Source organism: Phyllostomus hastatus, unplaced genomic scaffold (genome assembly GCF_019186645.2).
Source record: "Phyllostomus hastatus isolate PE091 unplaced genomic scaffold, TTU_PhHast_1.1 phas_contig_86, whole genome shotgun sequence".
Taxonomy (NCBI): Eukaryota; Metazoa; Chordata; class Mammalia; order Chiroptera; family Phyllostomidae; genus Phyllostomus; species Phyllostomus hastatus.
Genome location: NW_025333977.1, coordinates 62,701,436 through 62,715,668, shown reverse-complemented (window position 1 = coordinate 62,715,668; position 14,233 = coordinate 62,701,436). Strand labels below are relative to the sequence as shown.

General features: G+C 35.8%; 1 protein-coding gene and 1 pseudogene across 1 annotated transcript; one reads left to right on the top strand and one right to left on the bottom strand.

Annotated features, from left to right (window-relative positions):
• Positions 1 to 250: 250 nt before the first annotated feature.
• LOC123826800 (casein kinase 2 subunit alpha' interacting protein) lies at positions 251 to 2,395 on the bottom strand. The gene has a single exon (XM_045850902.1). It carries the CDS (start codon positions 2,393 to 2,395, stop codon positions 251 to 253), a length of 2,145 nt encoding a protein of 714 aa, XP_045706858.1.
• A 9,860-nt stretch (positions 2,396 to 12,255) lies between these two features.
• On the top strand, positions 12,256 to 13,086 carry LOC123827499 (annotated as a pseudogene).
• The last annotated feature ends 1,147 nt before the right edge of the window (positions 13,087 to 14,233 follow it).

Here is a 14,233-nt window from a genome sequence, read left to right as displayed (position 1 = left end):
TAAGCCAGGCATTCAGTAAAAACAAAAGATTTGGTTTTGGTTTCTAGGGATCATAGTTCATTAGTTAACTAAGAAATAGACCTGAAAGTAATAGTTCCCCTTCACTAGGTGCATCACCAGCTAAATCCAGAGTCCCATTCAGTCATTACTAAGAATGTTAAGTATTATAGATAATCAAATTTCAGTCTCAAAGCACTAAGAAATCAATTGCTTTCAAAGAAACACAAAGTTAATTTAATCAGGATGTCTCTCATTTACTTTGGAAAAATTTGAAAAGTACATTTGGCCCCTTTGGCCCTTTCACTATGGTACTTTTCCTAGAAGGATTTGTTTGGGGAGGTGGAGATTGACTTTGGTGTGTTTTTCCAGAAAGTAGCTGATAATTTTTGCTACATATAAACTCAAGCCAGGAGATCCCTGGGGGCAACCGGTGGTAACTAACTAACTTAGTGAACACACAGCCTGAGAGGTTAGATGTGGTAGAGTCTTTGTAAGGAAAGGATGAGGAGGGTGCAATGGAAGAGGAAGAAGAGGAAGAAGATGAAGAGGAGGATGAGGAGCAAGATATGGAAGAAGGAGAGGATGGGAGCCCAGTCTGGGGTTGAGAATGACTTTTCTTAACATAAAGCAGCCAGTCAATGGCCTGGCTCTGTGGGCTTACAACTTTGTTTTCAGGGGCTGCTGTCAGCAATGTTTTCTTCATATTAAGCCCATGTGTGTTATCAAGTTCAAAAGGAGAAAACTGTGATATCTTCTTCATTCCTTCAAGACTCTCTTTAAGAGCTTCATCAGGTTGATTTTCTTTCACAGGGAATGGAAGACAAGATGAGAAAGAAGTCTCTGGTAGGGAAAGAATGAAAACTAATTTCATCTCTACTTCTCCCTCTGAACTGGGCTCAGGTGTTGGTATGACAGACAGTATTGCACTACGAGGATCTTTTTTTCCTGTAAGATGCTTACACTGAGTTTTTATGCAGGAAGCACAAGCTAAACAGACCATGTAACGTGATGAAAGGCAGGGACCAGGATGAGGATTTGGTTTTCCTCTCATTCTTCGAAACAGAATTTGCCTACAGAGATCCCTTTGGATTCTGGCCTTGGAGAGAGAAGTGATAATTTTATTTACAACATCATCAGGGACACTTCCACCTTTAACAATGCAAGGATAAATATAATCCAAAGTCCATGGAATTTCTTTATTTGAATATGCCTTTGCAGAAAGATTAAAGCTGCTTTTGCTCTGGATTCTGGATCCCCATGTAGCAGCTATGTTTTTGGAGCTTGATAATGATTGACCTGAGACTTTTGGTTTGAGATGGGGTGAAACCAAACAAAATGGTTCTGTGACATTGTATTTTTCATTTGGTGAAGTGGTGTTTTGAAACTTGGAGTCACAAACTGGTGAGCTCAGGGTCCTAAATGTATGATCCAGTGTAACTTTTGGGGATTTGGGCTGAAACAATGGCAAACTCTGAGTCTGGCGGACAGAATATGATAAAGGTGATTTTGTTGGTCTTGAGTTAGACGATGGTAAACTCAGAACATAACGATTAGGGCTCAATACAGGTGGTGTCTGAGGTCTGGAGTCAGGTAACGATGATCTAAAAGCCATTTGATTGGGCTGCAACAAAGGTGATTTCTGAAACAAGTCATTTGTTTGAGGTGTAGAGGTGAGTGACGATGAGCTCAAAGATTTTTGATTGTTCTCTAACAAAGATGTCCAAAGGCTGTCCAATGAAGGTAATTTCTGAGGCTTGGACTGAGGTAAAGTTGAGCTAACAGCTCTTTGATTAGGTCCCAAAGATGATGATGTCCAGTGGATGTCTAGAGAAGGTGTTTCTTGATGTTTGAAGGGGATTAATGAAGAACTTGAGGCATTTTGATTAGACTTCAATAAAGGTGATTTACAGCAAAGGTCTAAGGAAATTGTATTCTGAGGTTTGGGGAGGGCTAATTGTAAGCTCAAATCTGTTTGATCAGACTCCAGTGATGATGATTTATTGAGGTCAAGTGAAGATATTGTTTGAGGTTTGGGGTGGGACAAAGGTGAGCTCAAAAATCTCCAATTAGGCTGCAATGAAGTTCTTTGGTGGAGGTCTAGTGAAGGTATAGACTGGCATTTGGACTGGGGTAATAGTGATTTCAAAAGCCTGTTATGGAAGCCCTGTGAAATTGTAGCCTGGGAGTTGGCAAAGACTCTCTGAACCTTCTGGTTGGAGCATGGTGGAGGTGCTAAAAGGTGATTACTATCAGATTGTACTCTGACCAAAGACTGATTACTGGGTTGATTTAGATTTTCACCTATGTGCTGATGGGTTAGTGAGTCTGCTGTGCCTGGTTGGTAAGAGTGCTCTAAAGGCACAACACGTTGATCATAATATGCTAGTGGCACCATTCTATGAGAGTGGTAGAGGTATTTTTGAAAGTAGTTGGTTTGTAGAGATAGTTTAGTAACTGATAAGAATCTTTTTTCTGGATTCCATGGACAATGGATACTTTAAATAAAGTCTTTGATAATTTGTAACTTCTATCTTGTCAACTTTCTGATAATTCCCAAATATTTATAGTGTCTCAAAATTGAGTTGTAGATATGGTTGAAAAAAAAGTGTCACAATTTGAGATTCTCCTATTCTTTGTAGTTTCCTAGATTTCTTCTGTCTTCTTTTTAGTTTCCTAGATTTTTTTCTCTTGAGAAAATAATTCCTGTTAAAAAAATAGTGAACAGAGTTCAGAAGAGCTCCTAATAGAAATGATAACTTTCACAAACAATTTGTTATAGTGACTATAACACAGGCTTTATGTTTAATATCTGTATAAATAAGTCACTCTATATGAAAGTTTTTTTATTAAATTATCTGAACTCACTTGTCCATCTGTAAAATAGATGAATGTAATATTTAACTTATTTGGCTAAAGACTAAATTTGTGTGGGTATGTGTAACAGTGTCCAGGATATAACTATTTCTGGTACTCTTTTAATTACTATTTTAGTAATAAGAAGTAATAGTATATATATATATATACATATATATATATATATATATATCTTACTTATATATATATATATATATATATCTTACTAAATATATATATGGTATCTTACTATATATATATATGGTATGTTTGATACATGAAATAAAATCTTAGAGGAAAATAAAATAGAAGCTCTGAAATGTTGGTTTTCAATTTAAATTTGATTACCCATCATTGTCATCTTTTAGCTTAATTCTAGTTGAAAGTCTATTGCATACTTTCAGTCTCTTTTATTGTTCACAGAGTCCTCCAATTGGTGTTATTGTTATTGTTATTGTTTTATTGTTATTGTTGTACTACTACAGTTGTCCCACTTTTTCCCCTTTTGTTCTCCCCCACTCAGCCCACCCCTGCTCCCACAGTCTATTCCCACACTGTTGTCTAGGTCCATGAGTCATTCACACATGTTCTTTGATGAATCCCTTCCCCTTCTTTCCATCATTATCCCCCTCCCTCCACCTCTCCAGCCACTGTCAGTCTGTTTCATGTTTCCATGTCTCTGGGTCAGTTTTGCTCATTAGTTTATTTTGTTCATCAGATTCTCCTTATAAGTGAGGTCATATGGTGTAACCCAGCAATTCCACTCCTGGGAATATACCCTAAGAATTCAAAAACGCCAATTCAAAAGAACTTATGCACTCCTATGTTCATAGCAGTGTTATTTATAGCAGCCAAGCACTAGAAACAGCCTAACTGCCCATCAGTAGATGAATGGATCAAAAAACTAGTACATTTACACATTTACATGATGGAATACTGCACAGAAGAAAGAAAGAAAGAAAGAAAGAAAGAAAGAAAGAAAGAAAGAAAGAAAGAAAGAAAGAAAGAAAGAGAAAGAGAAGAAAGGAAAGGAAGGAAAGAAAGAAAAAGAAAGAAAGAAAGAAGGAAAGAAAGAAAGAAAGAAAGAAAGAAAGAAAGAAAGAAAGAAAGAAAGAAAGAAAGAAAGAAAGAAAAGAAAAGAGAAGAGAAGAAAGGAAAGGAAGGAAAGAAAGAAAAAGAAAGAAAGAAAGAAGGAAAGAAAGAAAGAAAGAAAGAGAAAGAAAGAAAAAGAAAGAAAGAAAGAAAGAAAGAAAGAAAGAAAGAAAGAAAGAAAGAAAGAAAGAAAGAAAGAACTCCCTTTTGTGACAGTATGGAGTGAAATAAGCCAGTTATTAAGTGAAATAAGCCAGTTAATGAATGACAAATTGTCTTATGCTTATTTGTCACAATTATAGCTTTTGAAGAAGTTGACTACTACCTTTTAAAACTAATATCTTTGAGAAGATCCAAGATGGTGGTGGAGTAGGTGGAAGATACAATAACCTCCTCCCAGGACCAAACTGGAATTATAACTAAAATATAGAAGAATAATCCTGAATAACCAACTGAACAATAGCTGAAAAAAAGTCTTATAGCCAAGGACATGCAGAACAACCATCTCACAACAATGAGACTGGTAGGAAATGAGAAGGTGGAGAGGGCTGGCTGTACTCCCACCAGTGGCAGCTGAAGTTCTAGAGGGATATTTAAGGGGCCGGGGGAGTTCCTCCTGAAGGGTATAGGTTGTAAACTCCAGCAGGGTCCTCCAACCTGCATCACCAGAGCCTCAAAAGAAACCCACATAACATCCAGCTGTAAAAAGAAGTCAGGGTTTCTTTCCACAAGGAAGAGACAGATGGAGATACAGAGAGCCTCTTAAACAATCAATGCAGCCCTGGCTGCTCTAGCTCAGTGAATTGAGCATGGGCTTTGAACCAAAGGGTCACTGGTTAGATTCCTAGTCAGGGCACATGCCTGGATTACAGGCCATGTCCCCAGTAGGGTGCACATGAGAGGCAACCACACATTGATGTTTCTCTCCCTCTCTTTCTCCTTCCCTTCCCCCTTTCTCTAAAAATAAATAAATAAAATCTTTATTAAAAAAAGAGTCAATACACAAAATTTTGGTTGTAGCCACTTACCCTGGTTTCTGACAGAGTGAGGACAGAATGGACCAGAGCCACATGAAGAGGCTCTGGGGCTGGTGGCTCTTGGGTGAGAGCTGAGGGGTCAGCCACCAGGATCACTGTGCTGAATCATTTCCCATATTGCAAATATCATCTTTCTGAGGCAGAACTCTCCCCTCTGAGCAGCATCAGCCTGAGGGAAAGCAATAGTCCTACTCACAGAGAATCCCTCTCACTTCACTGTGGAGTTTATGCCAGGCTGCAAAGTAGTATAGACAAATGCATTTCTAGTGATTAAGCCTAACAGCAAAAGTGGATTTTTAGAGTTCCCAGAGACTTTAGTTGATCCTTCCCTGGCTCTGGTGCTGGGAAAAGCTGCCCACGGTGTGCAGTTTTGTTCTTTCAGCACATGACCAGAGCTAGCAGAAGGAGACACAAACTATGGATTGCCAATAGCTCCAAAAGGTTGCTGAGGGCCAGTCACAGGCAGTGTCATAGATCTGCACTAGAGTCTTTGCAGCTCTAGTTAATACATAGAAACAAATACAAAGAGGCAGCCAAAATTCAAAAACACAGAAATGGGTCCCAAATGAAAGAACAAGAAAATTCTTCAAAAGAACTGGATGAAATGGAGGCAAGTAATTTATCAGATAGAAAGTTTAGAGTAATGATTATAAGGATACTCAATGGCATGAAAAAAGACATAGAAATCATAAAAAAAGGCCAGTCTGAAATGAAAATGCAATATCTGAAGTAAATAATACATTGGAAGGAATAAACAGTAGGTTAGATGAAACAGAGGATTAAATCAGTGATTTGGAAGACAAGGTAGAATAACATCCAAGAAGAGCAGCAAAATCAAACAATAATTAAAATTTATGATAAGAGATTAAGAAACTTTTGGGGAAAACATGAAACATAGCAGCATCTACATCATGAGATACCAGAAGAAGAAGAGAATAAGCAAGGGATCAAGAACCTATTTGAAGAAATAACGACCAAAAATTTCCCTAATGTGGTGAAGGAAAAAGACATACAAGTCCAGGAAATGCAGAGAGTCTCATACCAGATGGACCTGGAAAGGTGCATACCAAGACATATCACGATTAAAATGGCAAACCTTAAAAACAAGAAGGTGATCTTAAAAGCTGCAAGAGAAAACCAGATAGTTACCTACAAGAAAGCACCAATTAGACTGTCATTAGATTTCTCTACAGAAACATATTGGGCCAGAAGGGAGTGGCATGAAATACTTATAGTGATCAAAAGCAGGGACCTACAACCAAGGCTACTTTGCCCAGCAAGGCTATCATGTGAAAAATGAGGAGCTTCCCAGACAAGAAAAAGCTAAAGAAGTTTGTTAACGCCAAACCAGCACTGCAACAAATGTTAAAGCTTGCTTTAAGAAGAAGAAAACAGAAGAAAATAGGTAAAAAAATAAAATGACAACAAATATGTATCCATCAATAATCACTTTATATGTAAATGGCTTAAATGCTCTAATCAAAAGACATACGGTAGCTGTATGGGTTTAAAACAAGACCCCACCTATTTGTATCTTCTTTAATTTCTTTCTTTAGTGTCTTATGATTTTCTGAGTACAGGTCTTTTACACCCTTGGTTAGGTTTATTCCTTGACATTTTATTCATTTTGAAGCAACTGGGAATAGGATTATTTTCTTAATTTTCCTTTCCAATAGTTCATTATTGGCATATAAAAATACAACTGATTTCTAGGTACTAATTTTGTATTCTGATACTTTGCTGTATTTATTCATCAGTAATCCACCTTTTTCTATCCAATTCCACTATTTCAGGGTATACTATCAGCACATCTCATCTAGATTAATAGACTCACTCACTCTATTCCTTCTCCTCTACCAGATATTCAACAGACACTGCCTCTGCTCATTTGGGGATTTCCTTTGTTTTGCTTATTTCTGCATGAGTTATAAACACTGAAGTTACTTATGATTGCTGAATTTTGTGTGGTGTGACACCCAATGCTTAAAAGAAGGGAGCACATGGCATAGCCCACCATATACTTTGTGGCACACTAAAAAGCTTCTAAATGGTAATATGGAATAACTCCATGACCCTGAGGTGTGCTAGGTTTTAATAAACAAAGTATGAAAAACAATAACCATTAAAAATTGATCAATTAAAATTAAGGACTCCCAATCATCAAAACATACCATTATTTAAAACAGTAAAGGCAAATAAAAAATGTGAAAGAATATCTATAATACATATATACAAAAAAGACTTCTATCCATGACATACTTTGCATGTTATTTGGGAAAAAAAGACAAACAATGCAATTAGAATAATGGTCAAAACCTTTGAACAAGGATTTCCCAAATGAGGATATCCAGATGCTTATATATGGGAAAAAAAAAAACTCAATCTCATTGGAAACCTGTTAAGTGCATATTTAAACCACAGAGAGATACTACTACACATTATCTGAATATGACTAAAGTATAATTAAAATTGACAAAGCCAAGAATTGGTGATTAATTCATATATTATATATTTAAATAATTTATATATATATAAAGTATTCCACTGCTAAATTCCAACAATCATGCAATGCATAGATATTTATACCAAAATACATGTACTAGAAGAATAAAAACTAATAGAAAATCTAGCACCATACTACAACATGGAAAAATCTCACATACAAAATATTGCATGAAAAGAATCAAATGCTCACAAAATAATTCATAATTGTATATATGAAAGAACAAAGTTTATACTTACCATGGTGCTAATAGTCAAGATAATAATACATTCGAGGAAGTAGAGATTAAGAGGGAACACTAAGCTTCTGCAGTGGTGACAATGTTGTTGTCCTTGACCTGAATGAAGATTGTATGAGTGAATTCACGTTGTGAAAATTGAGCTCTAACATCAATGCTATGTGTATTTTCCTACGTTTCTTAACCCTAATAAAGTTTTCAAAAGAATAACTTGATGCTAATTTGAAAAGATACACCTGACACAAAATTGCACTGAAACAGGAAACATTAAAGGATGAATTAAGTTCTGGTACACAGATGCAATGAAAACTTAAAAATATAAGAAGAAGAATACAATATGTAAATCCTGCTATCATATGGATAGAGAAAACTGAACAACTGAGACTAACAAAAATCTATTTAAGATGAAAAAATGCAGCAAAATAACAATTCTCATTTCTACTTTCAGACTTCTCAAATGACACTCCTATTTTAAGGAATATGTTTTCCTAAAGTGGTAGAAATTTGAATAAAGCTACAACTATTGGAGAAAATGAATAACACTCATGAAAGAATTAACATATAAGTAGTTTCTGTGTCCAAATTCTTTTTATAGTTGCATTTTTTCAAACTTTCAGTGAAGAGATATAAAAACATTCTAAGTTTTAATAAAATTGTTATACATAATTCTAATGTAAAATATGACAAAAATGGTTCAAAATTAAAAGAAAAATAAAATGATATCAATTATTCCATATGCAAAATACTAAATAAAATAAAACATTTAATTTCATATTACAATAAAATAATCAACTGTCACCAATAGATCTTATTCATATAATATAATAATTATTAAGAAACATTATAATGTATGTTCATAACTTACAAATAAATAGTAATGGATGCTCAAAAAGTAATTTTAAATACATTCTTCATAAAATTCAAAAACTGCTAAAAGAAAACTGTTTAATTAAAACAAACATCAATATGAAAGCAAAATAAAATCACTCAGTTGATATTGAAATATGAGTTAGTCCCATTATAAATTGGAAATAGGCAAGTACCATCCACTATCAGTACTACAATTTAACATCAATTAGGTATATTTGGCCAGTGCATTAAGGAAAAATATACATAACTATAAGAACCAATTTAGAGTATAGAAGACTAATATAATCAATAATATAATTCAGAAAGCTCAGTGAAGTCATTCTTTACTAAGTCATGATTTATGGATCAAGAATTTTTCTATATATCAACATTTAATAGAATATATGACCATAAATACATAAAATTAGCTTTTACAATTCAATAAAAACACAAACATTTTATTAGAAAAAAATGAGCAATTACTTAAAATTTTTATTAAAAAGCAATGTGAATGCCTAGTAATCCAAGAAAAACAACAGTTTGCTATGTCTGGTTCTTTTGTATCTTTAATTTTTTAAGTATATTTTATTGACTATGCTATTACAGTTTTCCCAATTTTCCCCCTTTTATCCCCCATCCACCCTTCACCCCCAACCCGCCAGCATCCCCCCCTTAGTTCATGTCCATGGGTTGTACATGTAAGTTCTTTGAGTTCTCTGTTTCTTACACCATTTTTGACCTCTTCTTGTCTATTTAATGCCTACCAATTATGCTTCTTCTTCCCTGTACCTTTCCCCTCCATTCCTCCCCTCCCTGTCCCCACTGAAAACCCTCCACATGATGTCCATTTCTCTGATTCTATTCCTGTTCTAGTTGTTTGCTTAGTTTTTGTTTTTGTTGTTTTTCTTTATTTTTTTAGGTTCATTTGTTGATAGTTGTGAGTTTGTTGTCATTTTACTGTTCATACTTTTGATCTTCCTTTTCTTAGGTAAGTCCCTTTAACATTTCATATAATAATGACTTGGGGATGATGAACTCCTTTAACTTGACCTTATCTGGGAAGCATTTTATCTGCCCTTCCATTCTAAATGATAGCTTTGCTGGATAGAGTATTCTTGGATATAGGTCCTTGCTTTTCATGACTTCAAATATTCCTTTCCAGCCCCTTCTTGCCTATAAGTTTTCTTTTGATAAATCAGCTGATAGCCTTATGGGCACTCCCTTGTAGGTAATTCTCTCCTTTCCTCTTGCTGTTTTTAAAATTCTCTCTTTGTCTTTAATCTTAGGTAACTTAATGACGATGTGTTTTGGTGTGTTCCTCTTCAGGTCCCACTTCTTTAGGGCTCTCTGCACTTCCTGGACTTCCTGAAAGTCTATTTCCTTTGCCAGATTGGGGAAGTTTTCCTTCATTATTTCCTCAAATAAGTTTTTAATTTCTTGCTCTTGTTCTTCTCCTTCTGGCATCTCGATAATTTGGATATTGGAATGTTTCAGGTTGTCCCAGAAGTTTGTAAGAGTCTCTTCACTTTTTTAAATTCTTTTTTCTTTATTCTGTTCTGGTTGGATGTTTATTTTTTCCTTTTATTCCAAATCATTGATTTGAGTCCTGGTTTCCTTCCTGTAACTGTTGGTTCCCTGAATATTTTGCTTTATTTCATTTTGGGTACCTTTCATTTGCTCTTTCATTTTTCAACCAAGCTCAATCAGTTCTGTGAGCATTTTGATTACCAGGGCTTTAAATTCTCCACCAGATATCTTCTTTACTTAGCTCTCTTTCTGGAGTTTGGCTCTGTTCTTTCATTTGGGCCATATTCTTTGCTAGGGACCCTTGTTAAATTGTAAGGGGGTGGGGCCTTAGGTATTCACCCAGGAAGGACAACCCTCCTTGCTGCACTGTGGCACTCCCTTTGGGAGCGGCACCAGAGAAGGAATAATACAGCTTGCCTGCTCTCTCTAACACACTTTTCAACCAACTCTCCTGTGACACTGGGAGTTTTTCTCACCGAGGCAGCTGCTGTAGTCCACAGTCAGTTCTGAGTCTCAGTTTCCCCTTAAGTCAGCCTCTCTGGAGTGGCCCACCACTCGACTGCGGTTTCTCTCCATTTACTGCCTTACCAGTCTGGTTGTTCTGTTTGACTGTTTCTTTAATTCTGTGGTTGTTGGAGTTCCATGCAGTTTGATTTTCTGACACGTCTGGTTGTTTATTGATTTTAGATTGGTTGTTATCCCTCCTTTTGGTTGTACAAGGAAGCAAAGGGCATCTACCTATGCCTCCATCTTGGCCAGAACTTCTCTTTTGTATTTTTCACTTCCTTTTCCATTGCACAAATAGCCTTTGCACCTTCATTTTATTTCCTTTTTTAAAATATATTTCTAATAGAAAAATTATAATTGGAAATTGCAATAACTTTTCCACTAATGGAAATAGACAAGAAGAAAATCGGTAACAGTATATAATATTTTAAAGACACTATCAACTAATTTGACCCAATTGATATTCACAGAACAGTTCATTCCAGTACATTCTTTTCAAGTGTACATGGAATAGTCACCAAATTATTATAGACCACACAAGCCTCAATAAATTTAAATGAGTTCAAATCATACATAGTATGTTCTTGGATTTGGCAATAACATTAAATTAAAATCAGTTGTTGGGCATCACCCCACAAAGCAAAGTGTCACCAGCTGCATTCCTGGTCAGGGCACATGCCTGGTTGTGGCCAGTCCCACCTGGGGTGCATACAGGAGACACCAATGTTTTTCTCCCTTTCTTCCTATCTTCTCTCTCTAAAAAATATAAGTAAATAAAATCTCCTTAAAAATTATGAATCAATAACAGAAATATTTGTGAAAAATAACTGACTATATAACATTCAATAATATACTTTTAAATAATCCATGGATCAAATAAGGAGACAAAGAAAAATTAGAAGTTCTGATGTACTAAATGAAATGAAAATAAATGTATAAAATTGTTTGGGATATTGCTAAATCAAAATTTAGGAAAGGAAGCTATCTGTAGTAGTGAATGACTATATTAGAAGTAAGAAGTTTTCAAATCAATGACATTAGCTTCTCCTTAGTCAACTAAAAACAGGAGAGCATATTAAACCAAAACTAAGTAACACAAAAGAAATAATACAGAAAAGCAAGGATATAAAAACTGGTTCTTAGATACCAATTAATGAAAACTTTTAGCCCTACATGACAGCGGGTGGGGGGGGAGACAAATTACATATATGAGGAAGGAGAGAGCTGACATCATCACAAAATCTACCAATCTTAAAAATTATAATAAAGTAATACTGTGAATAATATTATGTCAGTATGTTAGATGACCTGAATGAAAAGGACATATTTCTTGAAAGACACAAACTGACAAACTCCACTCAAGAATAGAGGCCGAGCTGCTGCCTGGGCCGTCGCAACTGCCACATGACTGGCACAGTTGAAGTCCGCACTAGAGTCTGAGCAGCCACATCAGTGGTTTCTCGGGTCTGCACCCTGCTAAGTCCTGTCCTAGAGCTTTGCTTGATGTGCCCACTGGCAACCTGTCCCTGTGGCTCTCTTTCTTCCTCAGACCCTGCTGTACTCCCTCAGTTTGCAAGGACCATGAAAAGAGGAGGCAGGGAAGCTCCAAACTACTTATGTTCTTGCCCAAGGCAAGTGCCACTGCCACCATGGGCCTCACCATCTCCTCCCTCTTGTCCAGCCTCTTCTGCAAGAAGCAGTTGAGCATTTTGATGGTTGGATTGGGTGCTGCTGGCAAGATGACAATTTTGTATAAACTGAAGCCAGGAGAGATAGTCACCACCATTCACACCATTGGTTTTAATGTGGAAATACTACAATATAAGAACATTTTCAGTCCAGGGCACATGCCTGGGTTGTGGGCCAGGTCCCTAGTAGGAGGCCAGAGAGAGGCAACCACACATTGATGCTTCTCTGCCTCTCTTTCTCCTTCCATTCCCCTCTCTCTGAACATAAATCAAATCTTTTTTAAAAAGTAATAGATTTTCCAGGTAAATTCTGTTAACCTCAATGATTTATGATAAAGCTGGACTTGATCATATCATTAGTCTAATAATGTAAACTTTCCTGGTCAGATTTAAAAGCATTCACACCCACACATTTGGGGAAAGTGAAAAATAAAATCTTGCATTTTATTCTGTATGTTAAAATTTATTTTTTAAGGAAAAAGTCTATGTACTAAAAGAAAAAAAGAACATTTGTTTCACAGCATAGGATGTTGGTGATCAAGGTAAAATAAGGCATCTCTGGAGGCATTATCTCTGGATACCCAGGGTAGTATTTTTGTGATAAATAGCAATGATCGTGAAAGAATTCAGGAAGGAGCCAAAGAACTGCAAAAAAAAAAGTTTCAGGAAGATGAGTTGCAAGAGTTGTTGCTGCTTTTTGCAAACAAACAGGATTTGCCAAATGTCATGGCCACCAATAAAATGACAGATGAATGAGGTCTTCAGTCTCCTAACAGAACATGGTATGTTTAAGCCATTTGTGCTCCACAAGGAACTGCTCTGCATGAGAGACTTCACTGGCTGTCAAATGAACTTTCAAAACAGTCATTGGAACTGGGTATCTAACCAAGGACACGTTCCAATTGGTCTAGGCTTGTTACAACAAACTTAGTTTGTATCTTGGTTATTAAATAGTATCTGGGACTGGTTTGGGCAGAATATTACAGTGCTCAAACTTACTTTGTTACCAATTATTGTTTACCAAGTATAATATTGCAGCTTAGCAATATGTTTGGTTTTAAAGAAATTTTCCTTAACTTGTGGGGGGAGGTGTCCTTTTTTAATTTTACTTCTCTTAAACCTAAATACCTAGACTTAGCTACTGTGATGCCTTTAAATAAATTTATTTTGAGTGTTTTTTGAGCGCACAAGAAATAATGTTTTAAAGTTATCCCCTCGCTACTTTACTGATACACATCATTCTTGGGACAGTCTGCTAGTTAAAAAACAAAACAAACAAACAAAAAAACATAGCATTCCATTTGTATTTATTTTTCTCACTTGCCAAAACTATTTTCTAACACTGCTTGTACCAGTCAGGGAAATTCTCCAAAACAATACTGAGATGTCTTGCACTAAGGAACTTATATTTTTTCCCCATTATTGACTCCTGGCTTCCATCAGCCAAGCTTACTTCAGTGTGTTTCAGATTTGATCGCTAATTAGATCTGTGTTGGCAGCAAAGAGTTCATATTGAGATGATTTTGAATGCCCAGCAGATTGTCCTTCTTTATAGTACATTTTTTATGTTGCATATTACCTTTGGTATCAGCCTGACTCTTTGCTCAGCATATGATAGTTCTGCTGATGTTTTACTGTTTATTCATGAACATATATTCATTAAGAGCTTTTCGAAAAACTCATCAAACTCAAATGAACAACTTTTTTCACAACTAATTTGAAATTATTCCTAATAAAATGATAAAGTAAAAAAAAAGCTAGAAAACCTGAAGCTCCTTATGTCTATTAAATAATTTGAATTTGAGTTTAAAACCTTCCCACAAAGAAAACACCAGACTCTGATGCCTTCACTCTTGCATTTTACCAAGGATTTTAGAAAGACATACCAATTCTGCACACACTCTTCCAAAAAATTAAAAGGGAAGAATGTCTTCCCAAC

Coding starts and splice junctions, on each gene's coding strand:
- LOC123826800 (XM_045850902.1), bottom strand. CDS start 2,395: ATGGTGCCACTAGCATATTATGATCAACGTGTTGTGCCTTTAGAGCAC.